Here is a 19,178-nt window from a genome sequence, read left to right as displayed (position 1 = left end):
TTCCTGGTGAAATCACTGAGAAAATGGCACAGGGTTTCAGAGGTATGGAAGAGTTGGAAAGAACTCACTGACACTAGAAAACACATTTTAAGATGTGCATCTTAGTAGCACCATGATTGTGTGGCCATGATATACAGAATATTTTCCCAAGTGTTTCACACTTTGTCTTTTACCTAGAAGATTTTCAAATGTGCTCTTTACAAAATAGCATGTTAATCCCATGTGTTCTTCCCTACAGGTTTTCTGTCGTCTTTCATGGTACTTTAATTTTCTTTTATTCTAATCCATTAAGAATTTTGTGTAATGGAAATAAAAAATAAAGTTAAATGAAATTAAAATCTTTCTTCCTTCCACTATTTATTCAATAATCTCTACTGGGCACCTGCCTGTGAGAGAACCTAGAGATGGATTAACTGCAGTTGACAAGAACACAGTTCTAGGGCGGCAGAGATGGCTCAGTGGTTAGAACACTGGCTGCTCTTGTAGAGGACCTGGGTTCAATTTCCAGCACTCCCATGGCAGTTCACACCCATCTGTAATCCTAGTGGCAGGGGACCTGAGGTCCTCTTCTGACCTCTAAGTGCACCAAGAACACAGTTTACAGATGCATGTAGGCAAATGCTCTTTGGTATAAAAAAAAATTAAGAGAAAACCAACTCTACAAATAAAGATAAATTTCGTGGCATAAATTTGAATGAATGAATGAAATGAAGGAAACTTCCTTCTTTTAAGCACTCAGATTGGATGCTCAGACTGTCACTGATGTGTCTTTAATTCCATCGAATGTTTTCTAAAATGTCACAGAGGGTGAGAATAAAGGGATAAAGATTGCACCATGAATTTCCCCTGCTGGATGGGGACAAGGAAACTGGGGTGGAGAGGATGCTGCGCTCAATGCAGGTGACTATTTCAGGCTCCATTCAGATACCGTAGTCCCCGGTCCGGAAATCGTCCGCTACCGGAAGTGACGCGCGGCTTGGAGCTCGCGGGAAACTCGTCTAGCTGGCTGGCGCACCGGTGGAATTCCAGCAGCCATGAGCCTCTGGGTGGACAAATACCGGCCGTGCTACCTCCTCTGGCTGGACTATCACAAGGAACAGGCGGCGCAGCTGAGCAACCTGGTGAGCAGACCGGGACGGCGGAGGCCGGCACGTTCCGCCGCTTCCTGAAAAGCCCGAGGGGAAGGGAGTGGGAAGGCGGGCGCTGCAGGGTTAGGGGGACCCAAAGTGACAAGTTCCCCGGAGTGCTGCTTCTGCTGCCCCGGGTCCCTTGAGCTTGGGGTGCGGACCTGGCGGAGGCTGGAAACCCTGGTTGTAGGAGGGGCTGGGGCCGACAGGCTCGCCTGCTGCACATTAACTACATGGCGGGCTGATGGAGGGGACAGTGCCCTGCACCCTGTTCGTAGTTACTAGCCTCTTCGGAATCACAGCTAAGTCCTTTCTGAAAACGAGGACTTATTTTACCTAGTGCCTCTATCCTCCATATGAGAGTTTTTGGAAGAATCTGGAGGGAAGTGGAAGATATGTTTTAGTTGTCTTTTTTGTTCTTGTTCTTATAATGCGTGCATTAATATAAAAATCGAGCATTATACTTTATGTGTATGCACACCGGTTTTTACAGTAGCTTCAACGTTAAGTTTCCTAGCCATAGGATGGACTCATTTTATTCATTCCTGTGGCTACTTGTTTATATTCTTAGGACAGGGGTTAGTATACTATTTCTACGCCTTAATGAATTTACTTTTAAAGTCTACATCTTCTCATCGGATCAAGCCCCCATGCCCACAGTGCCCATTAGTTTGATGCCAATTCTCTTACTGCCGTTTGATAACACACTCTTTCCCATAGCATCCCTTATGTGCAGTCTTCCTGTACCCCCCAAATGAACATGCAAGGGAATCAGTGTACCCCCCTCCTTAGCAAGAAAATCATTTTGGGAACCCAGGCAAGACAGTAACAGAGATCAGTTCCACATTCCCATCAGCCCTCATTTTTGAAAGTGCCCTTCAGAGAGCTTGCTGAGGGAGTCCCTGGCTTTAAGCATTTAGTGTTGTGCCTTGCATGTTCTGTATTATGCATGCAGATTAGATTGAATTAGTGCCCAGAGAAAGCAAATTTGAGAGTTTGATAAATTTCTATTGGAGTTAGATAGTAACAAAATTCCTTAGTACTTTAGAAGTAGTTTAACCTGGAGCACCTGGGTTTGACGAGCATGAAATGCCTTGTTCCTTCTCCCCTAGGTGCAGGGTGGTGACTTTCCTCACCTCCTAGTATATGGACCATCAGGTGCTGGAAAAAATACAAGAATTATGTGTATTCCACGAGAACTTTATGGTGTCAGGGTGAATAAATTGAGAATTGAGCATCAACCTATTACAGCAAGCATCTCTTGTCAGGGCTCGGCAGATGTTTCTGGCAAGGATTTTCTTTTTTTACATTTTTTATTTTATTGAGCTATACATTTTTCTCTGCTCCCCTTCCTGTCTCTTCCTTCCCCTTCAACTCTCTCCCATGGTTTCCATGCTTCCAATCATTCAGGAGAGCTTGTCTTTTTCAACTTTCCATGTAGATTATATCAATGTATGTCTCTCTTAGAGTCCTCATTGTTGTCTAGGTTTTCTAGGATTGTGAATTGTAGACTGGCTTTTTTTTTTTGCTTTATGTTTTGTTGCTTTATGCCTCTTATGAGTGAGTACATACAATATTTCTTTTTCTGGGTCTGGGTTACCTCAATCAATATGATGTTTTCTAGATCCATCCATTTGCCTATGAATTTCAAGATGTCATCATTTTTCTCATCTGTGTAGTACTCCATTGTGTAAATGTACCACATTTTCCTTATCCATTCTTCGGTCAAGGGGGCATTTAGGTTGTTCCCAGGTTCTGACTATGACAAACAATGCTGCTATGAACAGAGTTGAGTACATGTCCTTGTGGCATCCTTTGGATATATACCCAAAAGTGGTATTACTGGGTCTTGAGGAAGGTTGTTTCCTAATTTTTTGAGAAATTGCCACACTGACATCCAAAGGGGCTGTACCAGTTTGCATTCCCACCAGCAATGCAGAAGTGTTCCCTTTACCCCACAACCTCTCCAGCATAAGTTGTCATCAGTGTTTTTGATCTTGGCCATTCTTACAGGTATAAGATGGAATCTCAGAGTTGTTTTGATTTGCATTTCCCTGATGACTGAGGTTGTTGAGCATTTCCTTAAGTGTCTTTCAACCATTTTAGATTCTTCTGTTGAGAGTTTTCTGTTTAGGTCTGTACTACCTTTTTTTTTAATTGGATTACTTTTTCTTTTGATGACCAGTTTCTTGAGTTCTTTGTATCTTTTGGAGATCAGACCTCTCTTTGTCTCATGTGGGGTTAGTGAAGATCTTTTCCCATTCAGCAGGCTGTTGTTTCGTCTTGTTGACCATGTCCTTTGCTTTACAGAAGCTTTTCAGTTTCAGGAGGTCCCATTTATTAATTGTTTCAATCAGTATCTGTACTACTGGGATTATATTTGGGGAGTGGTCTCCTGTGCCAGTGTGTTCTAATGTACTTCCCACTTTCTCTTTTATAAGGTTGAATATGGCTGGCTTTATGTTGAGGTCTTTGACCCATTTGGACTTGAGTTTTGTGCATGGTGATAGATATGGGTCTATTTTCATTTTTCTACATGTTGATATCCAGTTAGGCCACCACCATTTGTTAAATATGCTTTCTTTTTTCCATTTGATATTTTTTGCTTCTTAGTCAAAATTCAGGTGTTTGTAGGTGTGTGGATTAATATCTGGGTCTTTGATTTGGTTCCATTGTTCCTTCTGTCTGTTTTTATGCCAATACAAGGCTGTTTTCAGTACTGTAGCTCTGTACTAGAGTTTGAAGTCAAGGATTGTGATGCCTTCAGGAGTTCTTTTGTTGTACAGGATTGTTTTGCCTATCCTGGTTTTTTGCTTTTCAGCATGTAGTTGAGTACTGTTTTTATGAGGTTTATGAATAATTTTGCTGGGATTTTGATGGGCATTGTGTTGAATCTGTAGAATGCTTTTGGTAAGATTGCCATTTTTACTATGTTAATTCTACCTCATAAAAAGAGTTTGGCAATGTTGCTTCTGTTTCTGTTGTGTGGAATAATTTGAGAAGTATTGGTATTAGTTCTTCTTTGAAAATCCTGTAGAATTCTGAGCTGAAATCATCTGGTCCTGGGCTTTTTTTGGTTGGGAGATTTTTGATGCCCATTTTTATTTCTTTAGCAGTTATAGGTCTATTTAATTTGTTTATCTGGTCTTAATTTAATTTTGGTAAGTGATATTTATCCAGAAAGTTATCCATTTCCTTTAAGTTTTCCATTTTTTTGGAGTACAGGTTTTCAAAATACGACCTGATGATTCTCTGTATTTCCTCCGTGTCTGTTGTTATGTCCCCCATTTTCATTTCTGATTTTGTTAATTTGGATATTCTCTCTCTGCCGTTTGGTTATTTTGAAAAAGGTTTGTTCATTTTGTTGATTTTTCTGGAAGAACCAACTCCTTGTCTCATTGATTTTTTTTTTTGTATTGTTTTCTTTGTTTCTATTTTGTTGATTTTAGCTCTCAATTTGACTATTTCCTGCCATCTAGTTCTCTTGGTTAGTTTGCTTTCTTGTTCTAAAGTTTTCAAATGTTCTGTTCATTCACTTTTGTGGGATTTTTCCAGTTTCTTTCTGTAGGCGTTCTTGTTTGCTTGTTTCTTTGTTTTGGTGTTTAGTTTTTTACTTCTAGGAATGTTCTAGAATTTCTGTATGATATTTAGCTGGTAATGGTATTTTCCTAATCTTTCCACAGTCTCTCTTTTAAAATGGATAGTAGTCTCCTATCTATGGGAGGCATTTAGTTTTCCAATGTCTCTTTAGTCACTCTACATGGTCTTAAATACTTTGCTCCAGGGATTCTCTTTAAAAACTCTCCCCTTTGCCTACTCTGAAGTATTTGTTTAATCTGTCTTTATAAGAGAACACTGTAACAACCAACCTCACTTCCCTTGGATTTTCCACATAATAAGCTGTTGTATCCTAAGCTAATGCACAGGTGAAACCTTAAATTATTTTCTTCCACAATAAATGCTAAATACATTATAGAGATTAAATCTTGGTAAACAATGGGGTTTGTAGCACTGTCTGTTATTAGTATCAGATGGGGTCAAGTAGAGTCAGTGACTAATCTTGTGAAATCATTTTAAAGATTTCTGCACAGTATCCCTCAGCCCTTCCTCTTGTGATGCTCCTTGTGTTGTTCAATGAGAGAAAGAGAATAAAGCCCTTGCTAGGGGCAGATACATACTAAGGCACAACAACAAAGTGTTAAGACAGCCTACAGGAAGGCACAGATTCAGACTCACACATAGGACAGGATAAAATGGATGACACCTGATGAGTGAATTCGTTTAAATCTGGAGATGCTCCTGGTCAGATGAAACAAAGAGGAAGGGATTTACTGATTTCTCTCCATAGTGCACCGCTGCATTATAGGTGACAGTGAGTATATTAATAATGTGTTTAAAGTTACATATTTTGTTGTCCTGTGTGAGGAATGCTACAGGAACTAATAAATATTTGTAGTAGAATAATCATATCTTTATAGAAGAGTGGTTGAAAAGAAACTGTAAGCTAGATATTGGGGGTGAATTTTATGAAATCTTCTTATGGATATTGCACACACACACAAACACACATACAGACACACGGATATATTGTGAAAATGTTATACTTGCAATTATGAAAATTAAACAAAAGAAACTACAGATAACTGTTAACCTCTTACATGATACTGCCCTGAATTGATCACTAGCTAACAAGTACAATTAAAAAATCACTTGTGTCTTTCAAGTTTGTACAGATACTGTGTAAACTACCTGAAAACACATTAGAAATTCATTCTTAGGTTCTTGGGCTTCTTCTTTACCCCCATCCCTACAACTTTCATGCAGAGGATATATGTTTCAGTAAAAAGATGGTTCCTAAAAGTAGAATCATCACGCGAATTATGGTAAGCACAGTATCTACTTTTTATTCTTATCAGTATATATGACTCCATTAGAATGTGTCATAACATACTGTGATAATATGCTACATGCTTAATAAACAATGTCCAGTGCTGATGCATTTTCAACTCTAATGCTTCCATTAAAAGAATCCAAAAGGAGTTATAGTTCCTCAGAATTTCAGTCATGAATAACTGCATGTTGATATGAAATTGCTTTCAGTTGTGCTTCATTCCATTCCACAGCTTCCATTCATTAATTTAAGTAGCAACCCCATCTTTGTGAACCTGGCCAGCAGAAACAAAGGGAAGTTCATGATTAACTTTATAGGATTCTGATGTACATTTGAGTTCAGCTTTCCTTACCACATTTTTGCTTTGCCTTGGCTGAGCACAACATGGCAGGACAGCCTAAGGTCTGACTATATAACTTCACTGCTGAGCAGACCACTTGAACTCAGCAAGGGAGAAACTCATTTTAATCTCTCTTGTTTTCATGAGTATCTGTGGAACCAAACCAGGAGTGAATACTCTCTTGATTTCTGTGTTTCTGCAGATGGTGAGTGTGCGTGTAACAGGTGAATGGTGTCTGTTGATAATTTTAAACCAAATTCCTCAAGAAAGCATCCAGGAGCTACAAGGCCACATTGTTTTCCCTGAAACAGAAGAGAGGGCTGATTCTACAGTAAGTATGTCTCTGCTCGGAGGCTTTGCTCAATTCTTCTGCAAGGCTCTATGTTTATGTTGTACATCTTCTCTGTTTCTCATAATCCAGCCTACAGTTTATTTTGACTGACATTTGCTTGCTTGTATTTCTTGTGAGAGTTATGATTGAGTTTTTAAATTTATATTGTTTACCAGTGTGGATGTATCTCCATTTTGTTCTTGGCCGCTCATTTTTCAGGACATATATCCTCAGTGAATTGATGATGTTTATCACTATGAATTCCATAGTGACAGGTGAATATTATAACTTACTGATGACCATTTTTCCATAGACTCTCTCATATCCTCAGATAAAGACAGTAAATGCAAATGTATGGCATGGCTTACATCTTAGGGCTCTGTTTGTTACTGACTTAGAAAATGCATATTAGGCCGGGTGGTGGTGGTGCACGCCTTTAATCCCAGCACTTGGGAGGCAGAGGCAGGCGGATCTCTGTGAGTTTGAGACCAGCCTGGTCTACAAGGGCTAGTTCCAGGACAGGCTCCAAAACCACAGAGAAACCCTGTCTCGAAAAAAAAAAAAAAGAAAAGAAAAGAAAATGCATATTAAACCACCTGGAATGCATTGTTTAGCATAACTCTTTCAGTTATGAGATTGTAGATTTAGAAATGTCATAATCTCCTGAAAACCAAAACTACATATACAGCATTCACTTGAGAATCTAGAAGGTGGATGATACATGTAGCTTATACTTAGTATAAAACTGGTGCTGTTGTATTCACTCTACAGTTTCCATGCTTTCTTTCATGGACAATCACTGTCACTACAATAATGAGGTGACTCTGTGTGAAAAGCTGCCATCAGTTCATCTTAATGATGTATTGATGCTGACTTCATTCACCTGTGCTTGGTTCTCTGCTACAATGTCTACCACTTCAGAGATCATTAGTTTAGCTTTTGTGTTTCTGGTGTTGTATATAGTGTTTCATTCTGTAGCCAGAGTGCATTGGATTCACGTTATCAATAGTAATTATTTTGGAACATTGCCAATTGAAGAACATAAATATCAAATTTTATGAAGAAACTGAACCTGTTCCTAATTATTTTGATTTGTTCCCTTGCATTGGAGGCTCCCTTGCATGAGATCTCCCCACATTTCCCCCATGAACACAATTGTTTTCATGTCTAGATTTCAGAAAAATAGCTATGTATTTATAGGTTTGTTATTTTTAATTTTCCTTCTATTGAAAATAGATATTTTTCCTCACATAATTTCATGATTATGGTTTTCTCTCCCTCTACGACTCCCAATTAATCCCCATACCTTTTTTCCATCCAGATCATCCCCCTTTCTGTCTCTCAATAGAAAACAAACTAAGGTAGAATAATGACACAAAATATAATATGATGTAGTAAGATAAAACAGAACTAACACAGACTAATAGGAAAGAACAATCACATGAAAAGTAGCTCTAAAAAAGGCACAAGAAACAAATATAGATGCAGAGACCCATGACTTTTCAAGGTCATGAATTCCCTAAAACACTAAAGTGAAACTGTAATATCATTTAGGGTAAAAAGTGATAAGAAAATATATAAATAAAATAAACTATAAAGGAAAGAAAAGTTGAAAAATTCTTAGATGACATTATGACACAAGGAACTTCCAAGATGCTGTTGAGTCTATGAGGCTCAGCATGCAACCTACCTTTGAGAGTAGTTTCTTATCCCAGTGACAATTCCTTGAAGCAAATCAAATTTTCATTTGCAAGGGGTTATCAGTCAGATTGTTTTCTGGGCTAGAGATCCGGGCATGTGTCCACCTCTTACTTTGTTGTAGGAGCTGCGGGCTCTGTTCTGCCACCCAGCTCCCACCACCGGCTAGCTTTACCCGAAATAACAACACACAAACTGTATTTTTTTAAACACTGCTTGGCCCATTAACTCTAGCCCTTACAGGCTAATTCTCATATCCCCGATTAACCCATCTCCAATAATATGTATAGCATCAGTCTTACCGGGAAAGATTCAGCATGTCTTACTTGGCAGCTTGCTTCATGGCGTCTGCCCGGGAGAGGGGAGCATAGCCTCTGTCTGAGGTGTCTGCCCCAGAGAGGAGAGCTATGAGTCTGAGCTCACTTCCTCTTCCTCCCAGCATTCTGTTCTGCCTACTCCACCCACCTAAGGGATGGCCTATCAAAATGGGCCAAGGCAGTTTGTTTATTACCAATGACCTTTCTCCATCATTACTTCAGTTCCAGTACTAAATTTGGTGCAGAACTGTGCATGACATGTATATGCTGCCTCAGTTTCTGCTCATTAATATGGGCTTCAATCCAGTAGAGGTAGAGGGCTGTGTATGTTTGTGTGGGGGAGGGGCATGTGGGTATCTTCCTCCTTTTATACATGGTCCTGTTATCCCTGAGGGGAGGTATTTGAGAGAGACCTCCCATTTAGCAGTGTTTCAAGGTCTCTCAATCTCTGTATATATTCTGGCTGTGAGCCTCTCTATGTTTTCTCTCCACCGATTACATGAGGAATATCCTCTTTTTAGTTGAGCAAGGCTTTGATCTATTAGTACATCCTGTATAGTAGAATGTCATTTGGAGCAATTTTATTTTTATTTTTTAGAACCGTAATGTTGGGTTTTATTTATGTCCGGTCTTTGGGCTGTCTAGTTTCTGGTTTTTGGTCACCAGAGCAGTGTAAGGTATGTGTTTCATCTCGTGGAGTTAGTCAAATCAGGTTTTGAATTATACTCCCACAAGATTTGTGCCACAATTATACTATCAAATCTAAAGGGCAGGACACCAATGTAGATCAAATGGTTTTATTTGGACTTGATGCTTATGTTTGCTCTCAGTTGTATGTAGACTACCTTGCTGTACCAAAGACTCAAGTAGTGATAAAGACACTATATAGACACCAGCTCCACTTCTCTGTGATCAGTGAGTTTTTTTTTTTTTTTTTTTTTTTTTTTTTTTTTTTTTTTTTTTTTTTTTTTTTAGTGGAACACTGATTTTGTTTTGATCAGTAAATCCAGATAACACAAGGCATTAGCATTTTCAAACACTGCAGTTTTTACTTCATTTTAACTAAAATGTGTCTGGTGGAATCTTGCTGTATTCCATAAAACAGAATGACGATATTTTCTCCAGCCAGACAAGCGGACACCTACATGAAATCAATCTTTTAGCATGGTAAATAGATTCTAAATTTTAAAGGCAGTGTGTATACTAAAGTAACTCATAGTCAAGTCTAACAATTATTTAAAAGCTTGTCGGAGTTTTGATAAGAGTAGAGAGGCAAGAATTTCTTACACAGCATGCCAGATCAGCACAGTTACCAATCTGACATTATAGGCATTTGAGTAATGTGTCATCAAAATCACACAGTATTTATGGTTGACATGCTCAAGAAATTAAAAGCACTCAATCTTATGCAAGGCATAGATGTGAATGTCTGAAAGAGAAAAGCTGAAGATCATTCAGTTGTGATGAATATCCATCTTCCATAGATGTTTTGATTCTTTTCCAAGTAAGCCAAACCTTCTGTTTAGTTGCAGGCTTCTGAAAACTTTCTCATACCCATATCCCGTAGAGTGAGCTAATACTCAGGCCATTCCAATAATCTAGCTAAATTAATTGATCCCATTAAAAAAAAAAAAAACCTGTGTTCCCACTGCCTGTATCTTTTCACATGTTTCTCTAGTCATTTATTTATTTAGAGAATGTGTATGCATACATTAATGTGTGCCTGTGTGGATTTTTGTCATGGTGCATGTGTGGAGGTCAAAGGTTAACACGAGAATGTCAGTTCTCACCAGCATGTGGGGTCTGGAGTATGAATTTATGTCCACCGGCTTGGTGGCAAGGGCCCTTACCCACTGAACCACACCAAAGGCCTATTTCCTTAAAATCGTTTCCCATAGCTGTATCTCAAATGACTGTTCTTTTTAAGTATAATCCATACACTCAGATGTACACACACCCATACATTCCTTATGTCTGAAATAAAAGCTTTAAACAGTATAAGAGAAATACTTAACAAATACAAGTTGTTTTATTTGGTAACAATATGTGGCAAACCCTTATTGAGTCTTTAATTATGCAATTTACTTTTTTGGGCTAAGTGTAGTGACACATGACTATATTCTCAGACCTTGGGTGGTAGAGAAAGGAGGATCAGGATTTCAAGGCCAGACTAAACTACTTTTGTGAAGTTTGAAAACAGACTGAACTATGTGACTCAAAAAAGTATAATGATATTTGCATGATATATATTTTTCTGCTTAAAATGAATTTTTGAAATTTATCTAAAAAAATCTTTTCTCATTTAACATGCCAAATCCATTTTCCACTCCCTCCCTCCTGCTGCTCCCTCCACCTTCCCCGCTCCTGTCTCCCCATCTCACCCCGCATCCACTCCTCACAGAGGGTAAGGCATTTTCCCATGGGGAGTCAACGAAAACTAGCACATTGCTTTGAGGCAGGACCAAGGCCTTCCCCAATATATCTAGGTTGAGCAAGGTATCCCTCCAAAGAGAATAGGTTCCAAAAAGCCAGAAAGAACAAGCACAAGGAATAAATCCTTGTCTTCCTTCCAGTGGCCCCAGTCTGCCCCAGCCATACAACTGTCACCCACATTCAGAGGGCATAGCTCAGTCCTATGCTGGTTCCTTTGCTGTCAGGCCAGAGTTGGAAGGCTTCCATTATCTCTGGTAAGCTGTTTTGTGGGTAACCCCATCATAGCCTTGACCTCTTAGCTTATATTTTCACTCGTCCCTCTCTTCAACTGGACTTTGGGAAGTCAGCCCAATGCTCTGGGTTGTGGACTATAGGCTCCTAATACTTTCCTATATAGCTAATATTCATCTGTGAGTGGGTACATACCATGCTGATTTTTCTAGGTCTGTGTTAACTCACTATTAATTTTCTAGTTCCAGCCATTAAAATGCAAATTTCAAGATGTCATTGTTTTTATGGCTGAGTAGTATTTCATTATGTAAATGTACCACATTTTCTTTATCCATATTTCAGTTGAGGAGCATGTAGGTTATTTCCAGGTTTTGCCTATTACGAATAATGCTGCTATGAACATAGTTTAACAAATGTCCTTGTAGCATGGTTGAGCATTATTTGGGTATATGCCCAAGAGTGATGTTGCTGAGTCTTGTAGGTTGATTGCCAGTTTTCTGAGAAACCACCATACTAATTTCCAGAGTGTTTACATTCCCAGCTGAAATGGACAAGTGTTTCCCTTACTCTGCATCCTCTCCAGTATAAGCAATTATTGGTGTTTTCAATCTTAGCCATTCTGACTGGTGTAAGATGGTTTTGATTTGTATTTCCCTGATGGCTAAGGATATTGAAAATTTCCTTAAGTGTCTTTCAGCCATTTGAGATTCTTCTGTTGAGAATTCTCTCTTTAGTTCAGTACCCCATTTTTTAATTGGGTTATTTGGAATTTTACTGTCTAATTTCTTGAGTTCTTTATATATTTTGGAGATCGGTACTCTGTCCGATGTTGGGTTGGTGAAGATCTTTCCCCATTCAGTAGGGTGGCTCTTTGTCTTATTGACTCCCTCCTTTGCTTTACAGAAGCTTCTCAGTTTCAGGAGGTCCCATTTATTTATTATTTCAGTGTCTGTGCTAGTAATGTTATATTTATATTTAGGAAGTGATCTGGTGTACCCATGCACTGAAGTTTAATTCCCACTTTTTATTCTGTCAGGTTCAGTGTGGTTGGATTTATATTGAGGTCTTTAATCCATTTGGGCTTAAGTTTTGTGCATGGTGGTAGGTATGAATCTATTTGCATTCTTGTACATGCTGACATCTAATTATGCCAGGACCATTTGTTGAAGATGCTTTCTTTTTTCCATTGTATAATTTTAAGTTCTTTGTTAAAATTAGGTGATCATAGCTGTGTGGATTCATGTCTGGGTCTTTGATTTGATTCCATTGGGCAACCTGTCTGTTTTTATGCCAATACCAAGCTGTTTTCAGTACTGTAGCTCTAAAATAGAGCTTGATGTCAGGGGTGGCGATGCCTCCAGAGGTTCTTTCATTATACATGATTGTTTTGGCTATCTGGAACTTTTAGTTTTTCCATATGAACTTTGAGTATTGTTCTTTTGAGGTCTGTGAAGAATTGTGTTGGGATTTTGATGGGGATTGCAGTGAATCTGTAGATGACTTTTGGTAGGATTGCCATTTTATTATATTGATCCTTCCTATCCAAGAGCATGGAAAAGTTCTTCATTCTCTGGTATCTTTAATTTCTTTCTTCAAAGACTTAATATTCTTTTTTAAGAGGTCTTACTTAAAAAAATCAACAAGATTGTCCAAACTAACTAAAATACAGAGAGAATATCCAAATTAAAAAAAAATAAGAAATGAAAAGTGGGACATTATTAAATGATAATGATTAGCTCAAAACTTGTACTCCAAAATATAAGAAGTTTTAAAATTAATGGATTTTTTTCAATGATACTCCTAACCAATATTCAATCAGGATCATATTAACAACTTAAGTAGATTTATAAACACTAAAGAAATAAAACCAGTCATTAAAAACATCCCCCACCTCCAAAAATTTCCAGGATCAGATGATTTTAGGACAGACCTCTCTCTGAGATATTCAAAGAAGACCATATGCTCTTCAAATTGTTCCACAAACTGAAATTAAAGTAACAATACTAAATTCATTTTATAAGAGCACATTAACTCTGATTTATTGTCAGTTTTCTCTTGGAAATCGTTCCTGAAATTTTGATTGTTCATTTAAATTCTCTTTTTCCTATGTTTCATCAAAGTCATTCTCATTGACAAACATTTCTATTTTATTAGTATGTTTTGGAGAGGAGATACTGACTTGTTCCTTTCACAGTGTTTGTATTTTTGCAATGAGATATGGGCATGTGACTTTTGGTATTATTGTGCCTGATATGGATAGAGCAGTTTGGTGCAGAGGGGAGGATATGTGGACATGTCAATTCTAGAGAATGGAAATGACTTATTAGAGTGAAGTCAGGTGCACTAAAGGTACTTTAGTGATGTGTAGGATATGGTTCCTTGTCCTATTTGGTTTTTAGAAGGATAGCTGACTGGGTGGAGAATTTGGCATTTTAGTGTGAGATGTCTGTGAGTTTCAGATTTAGGTAGGGTGCATCCTGGAGTAATTCTGTGTTTAAATTGTAATACATACCAAAACTGATTTGGGGGTAGGGAAGGTTATGTGCTGGGGAGGTTCAGAAACACTCAGTGAGCTAGAGCATGAAGAAAAATGTTGGAAAACTGGCTGTGAAAATTGGTTTGATGTTATATCAGCAAATAGGATCTTATGGGAATAATGATTCTATTCATGCTTTGAAATTGCCATACCTTTATCCAATGTATTTCAATCTTATAAACAGTGCTCTCCCTCTCATGAATTAACCCCATGATCGCTTGTTTTCTTTTTATGCCTACTTTTGGTTCTATTTATTATGACGATTTTTATGGTTACCAATAACCCTGTGAATCTAGGTAGTATAATACATGTCCAAATTTTTATGGCTCCGTCCACTGTGACATGGGTAAGACACTCTTGACTATATTTTCCTCCCCAAAATGTCCCACATTCTCATAGTGGCAATCAGCTTCCAGTAGCTTCATAGCTATTGAGAGGGACCGTAGGAGGTACCTCCTGAACCACATTGGAATTTTGACTTACACCATCTTACATAGCCCTAGGCAACCATTCCTGCTGTTAATTGATTCTTATGTCATGGCCAGGAGAAAGAATTTCAGTTCTCTTTGTGACTCTTAATTACTACATTGTTCTTTTTATTTCCTTAATCTTAAATTCATAACATTGTGTTCTTTTGAGCATTCACTCATGTATATAATTTATTGTAATAATATTTATCTCTGTTGCCTTTTTCTGTTTTCTTAAAAATCAGTTGATAAACTTTCATGCAACTAGTACGTCTCATGTGCACAAGTTCATTTAGGACCCACTAAATTTTAAAAGATTGTTGTATGAAAATGTTAAGGCAATTTTTACTGGAGCATGGCAAATTTACCAGTGACTCCTTTACTGAAGAAAATGACATCTCCTCTACATGCAACCATCTGAACTCGGTTGCTTCTCAGTAAAGTAGAAGTTCTCATAAGCCCCTCTTCTATCCAGAAGGGAATATTTAAAACTTGAGTTTTCTATAGGTATTTTGTGTCCGTTGGTTCATATTTTATTGACTGTCATATCCAGAACACAGCATTTATATTTACTCCTCCAAATCCTCTTGCTCCTTTATGCTTTCCCATATCTCTCTTGCAATGTTCCCTCGTCTTTGGAGGTAATATAGATGTCTCACATAGGTATGAGCTTTCCAGATCTCTTTCCAAAATCACTTACTCTGTGGCACGGGGTTTTTTCAAGATAATGTAAGTATAGATTAATAAGTTATAGAACAACCCCAAATGCTGAATATACCCATTGTAAAAATACCTATGTATTCTTTTAAAGCAAGATCTCTACAACACATGGCAACAACAGGATATACAAGAAGAGTCACAGTGAGGGCTTAGCATACATAATATAGAAGAAACCAAAGGCCTTCAACCAGTCAAGTGACTCTTTTTACAATGAACACTTACAATCAAAGTTGTAGTTTCTGATACTGTGAATTGATTAAAAAATAATGAAATTAGATCATGTCTTTATTAAACTTGCTGCTAATATTAGGAACTAATAGCATTTCGCTGAGAATAGAAATCAGTATTAAACCAACTAATGATAAAGAAAAATGCAGATTGATGAAAACTATAGCTATATTATAGTATCCACAGTGTATAAAAATCAGTAAAACTATGAAGGACTGCAGTAATAATGTGAGAGGAGAAGGTAGGAAGGAGGCAGAAAAGATAATTTAGGAATGAGAGTAAATTACACAGATTTTTAACTGGAATAATGGGAGAAAACTGTACTACAGAAACATACAGAAAAAACATAAAACCCAGTAAAACAATACAATAATATGAAGCATAAAAGAAAATTAAGATGTAGTTAACTGAGAGTGAATATGTTCAAGAATTAGAATAGGAGAAAGACAACAATGAAATGTACAACGAATAATATAACTACACTGTCAAACAGGGCATGTCTTTTGTGGTTTGTCCTTTTCTTCCTATCTTCCCCATGAAGATTCTTGTAGAAAAATATATGAAGGGCAAGGTGCAGTTTGTAATATTAGCTCTAATCTAGAAAATCAAATTTATGGGACTGCTGTTCCCAGGGTGGTTTAATCAACATTTTTGTTGGTGTTTTTATTGATTTCTTAGTAAATTTTGATGAGTAGCTTACTACAATTTAGTTCTCATACTAAACTTGTGGTTTTTTAAATTTTTTCTTTTTTAAATATTAAATTATTATGTATACAATATTCTGTCTGCATGTATGCCTGCAGGCCAGAAAAGGGCATCAGACCTCATTACAGATGGTTGTGAGCCACCATGTGGTTGCTGGGAATTGAACTCAGGACCTCTGGAAGAGCAGACAGTGCTCTTAACCACTGAGCCATCTCTCCAGCCCTCATCTTGTGTTCTTGAAACAATAATGAAACCCTGAAGCTTCAGGGGAGAGTCAGCTTTGGATGTCAGCTGATCCAAGTCATGCATCAGCTGTGAAATATACTACCTCAGTTTTACTTCCTAAATCTGCCCACAGTGTTCTCACTCCTTATTTAGGCATTAGATGTCAGTCTCTTCCCAGCTTGCCACACACAGGTGTCATCTCTTTCATGGTCTTTCCCACTATTGTCATTGAAATAATTTGCAGTAAGAATTTCTGCTTCATTCTTGGATATGGCAATTCTGTCCCTTGCTACACATCTTACTTTTGACATATTTTCATTTCACAACGGTGCATGCACGCATGGTTGCAACTTTACAGCTCATGGTTCTTTTACCTGTGGTTCCTAAAGAAACAATTTGCCATAAGAATAGATGCCCTTAAATGGTGAAGTCTGGACTTCACATGAAGATAGTCTGGCTCCCATTCACATACCCCTTTTCTGCCTGTACATCTACAGCTTAAGTTTATCCTTCTTGGTTTAATATTTTCAGCACACAGATTTTCAGTGTAGACTATATTTTGGAGTATGTCTTTTAGAATAATGCTAATCAAGAACACTTAAAGTTTTGTGATAAATTCTTGTATTCATAGTCTAAGTAAAGAAATGTGTTCGTGGGCACTTGATAAACTTTTTTTTTTTTTTTCATGACAGGGAATCTTGACATTCCAGGATGTGGCAATTGATTTCTCTCCAGATGAGTGGGACTGCCTCGACTTTGCACAAAGGGCTTTGTACAGGGAAGTCATGTTGGAGAACTACAGTAACATGGTCTCTGTGGGTGAGACTTTTCTTTACTGATTCCTTCTTTATCATAATTGTTTCTTACAAGTATGTTTTACACTTATGTCTGAATTGTCTGCCTCACTTTCACATGTCAGTTTAATAAAAATCTTAGAGTTCATCATTTAGAACACAATGAATTGTGTAACTTTATCTTGTCAATATACTCCTGACTCCTGGAGATGGCATTCATCAATCAAACATTTATAATACATTTTACTTTTCAGACACACCATAGATTATATATTGATTTGTAACTTAATGATTCACAACATATTTGCATTTAGATTCAGTAGTAATTTACAAACAAACCCAAAGTACAGAATACTAAAAAAAAAAAAAAAAATGCTTTTGAGTGTTTTAAAATATTGGGAGATAGCAATTAGGAATTATATTTGAAATTTTATGTTATATGCCATCTTATATAGTCAGTATGGTGGTTTATTAGAAATCCATGTTTTTACTATTATCCCAAGTTATACCCATATATCTCTTCCAATATTCAGGTATTTCAGTGTCAAAACCAGATCTGATCAGCTCCCTTGAAGAAAGCAAAGAGCCCTGGAATGTGACCACAGGAGAGAAAGAAGGCAATGAAAAAGGTAAGCCACAGGAAGTATTAGCACATGTGGGAAACATAGAATGTGGAGGAATTCTCTCCTGAAGTGGGGTTTGCAAAGATCTTTACCTGAAATGGTATAAAAATTCACATTGAATAATTATTCTAAAGTTTTTTTAAGTCTCATTCACATAAATTGACCTAAAAATTCCCTTGGGATAGTTAACTTTAACTATGGTATAAAGCAGAAGGAAGATGATTTGTTGCCATATCCTTGAATGCTACCACGTTCTGAAATGAACAATATTGAAATGAAAATTAGGATTAAAAAACTTTTCACAGTGTTTCAAAGAATATTTCTCTGTACACGTTCATGTCTGCTTGTCTGCACTTACTATGTGGTTTTCACAGTTTGTTAGAATCACATAAAATCAGAAAATATAAATTTTATAGTTGGACTCATTTTGGAAGATTGTTGAATTCGTTCTTTGCATTAAAATCTACAGAATTTCAAAGATAACTTTTTCTATTTCTGCAAAATATTCATTAGAAACTAGGAGTTGTTTATTCATATGTTATTGGTCTATTTTAATATCCGAAAATCTCTGAATATCAAAATTTATGTTGCTTTTCACATAAAGGTTGTGTTTTCTTTTGTGTTTTTATATCTGTCTAAATTTGAGTTTGCTTGGAGAAGCAAATTTGTGTATACTTTTATTTTTCATATATACTTTTATTATTTTGAATGCCTCACAATGACTTTGGATCATATTCAGTTCCCCAACTCTTCCCATGTTCTGCTTCCTCAGATATCTTTGATGTTTTCCCATCTTTTTTTATTCTCAGAGTTCAGTCTGTAATTCCCAGACAGTCCCGGGTGTTGAGAATGGCCTGCATATGGTTGAACTATCAGGAGTTGCACAGTTTTAAAATAAACTTAATGCTCTTATCTTTAAGATGATAGGAACTTCTCAGCAAGGCTTGGTACTCCAGTTCCCATCAGCCTTTCTTTCTATAATATTAATCTGGCTTGAGCTTGCTCAGGTCTGATGAATGCTTTCCTAATCACTTTAGTTCTTATGGGCAACTGTCATGGTGTGTATAAAAAGTACTATTTTCTTATAGTCATTCATGACTTCCTGCCTTACTATGTATTATCACTCTGTCCAGAAAGAGCTCTGAACAGTCTATAGAATGGGTTTGATATAAGGAGCATACTAGTTAAAACTGAATATTTTCTTACTGTTTGTACCATGTCCACCTGTGAGTCCCTTTTTAGTTGGCAAGTCACACCAGAAGCAATGGGAATGAAGGCCTGTATTTCATTATGAACATATATACAAAAGTCCTCAATAAAATATTTGCATCGTGAATCCAATAGTATATCAAAAAGGTGATCTACATAGGCTTCATCTCAAGACGTGTAGGGCTAGATCAACAATTTAAAACCAATAAATGTAATCTACCACTTACACAAACTGAAGGTCAAATTCCAGATGTTTATCTCATTAGATGCAGAAAAGCCTTTGACAAAATTAACACCCCATTT

General features: G+C 37.2%; 1 protein-coding gene across 1 annotated transcript in view; it reads left to right on the top strand.

Annotated features, from left to right (window-relative positions):
- Positions 1-976: 976 nt before the first annotated feature.
- Positions 977-19,178, top strand: part of LOC126495653 (zinc finger protein 679-like) — a 30,713-nt gene continuing 12,511 nt past the window's right edge. The window contains exons 1-4 of the mRNA XM_050133240.1: positions 977-1,121; positions 6,561-6,689; positions 16,942-17,068; positions 17,577-17,672. Of these exons, the coding sequence (XP_049989197.1) occupies positions 1,035-1,121; positions 6,561-6,689; positions 16,942-17,068; positions 17,577-17,672 (439 nt within the window). The 5' untranslated portion in view covers positions 977-1,034. The remainder of the gene's footprint in view (positions 1,122-6,560; positions 6,690-16,941; positions 17,069-17,576; positions 17,673-19,178) is intronic.

The sequence above is a fragment of the Alexandromys fortis genome, unplaced genomic scaffold (genome assembly GCF_014885135.2).
Source record: "Alexandromys fortis isolate MF-2015 unplaced genomic scaffold, M_Fortis_MF-2015_v1.1 scaffold_546, whole genome shotgun sequence".
Classification (NCBI taxonomy): Eukaryota; Metazoa; Chordata; class Mammalia; order Rodentia; family Cricetidae; genus Alexandromys; species Alexandromys fortis.
The sequence above is the reverse complement of the archived record's forward strand: the minus strand, read 5'-3'. Positions and strand labels throughout refer to the sequence as shown.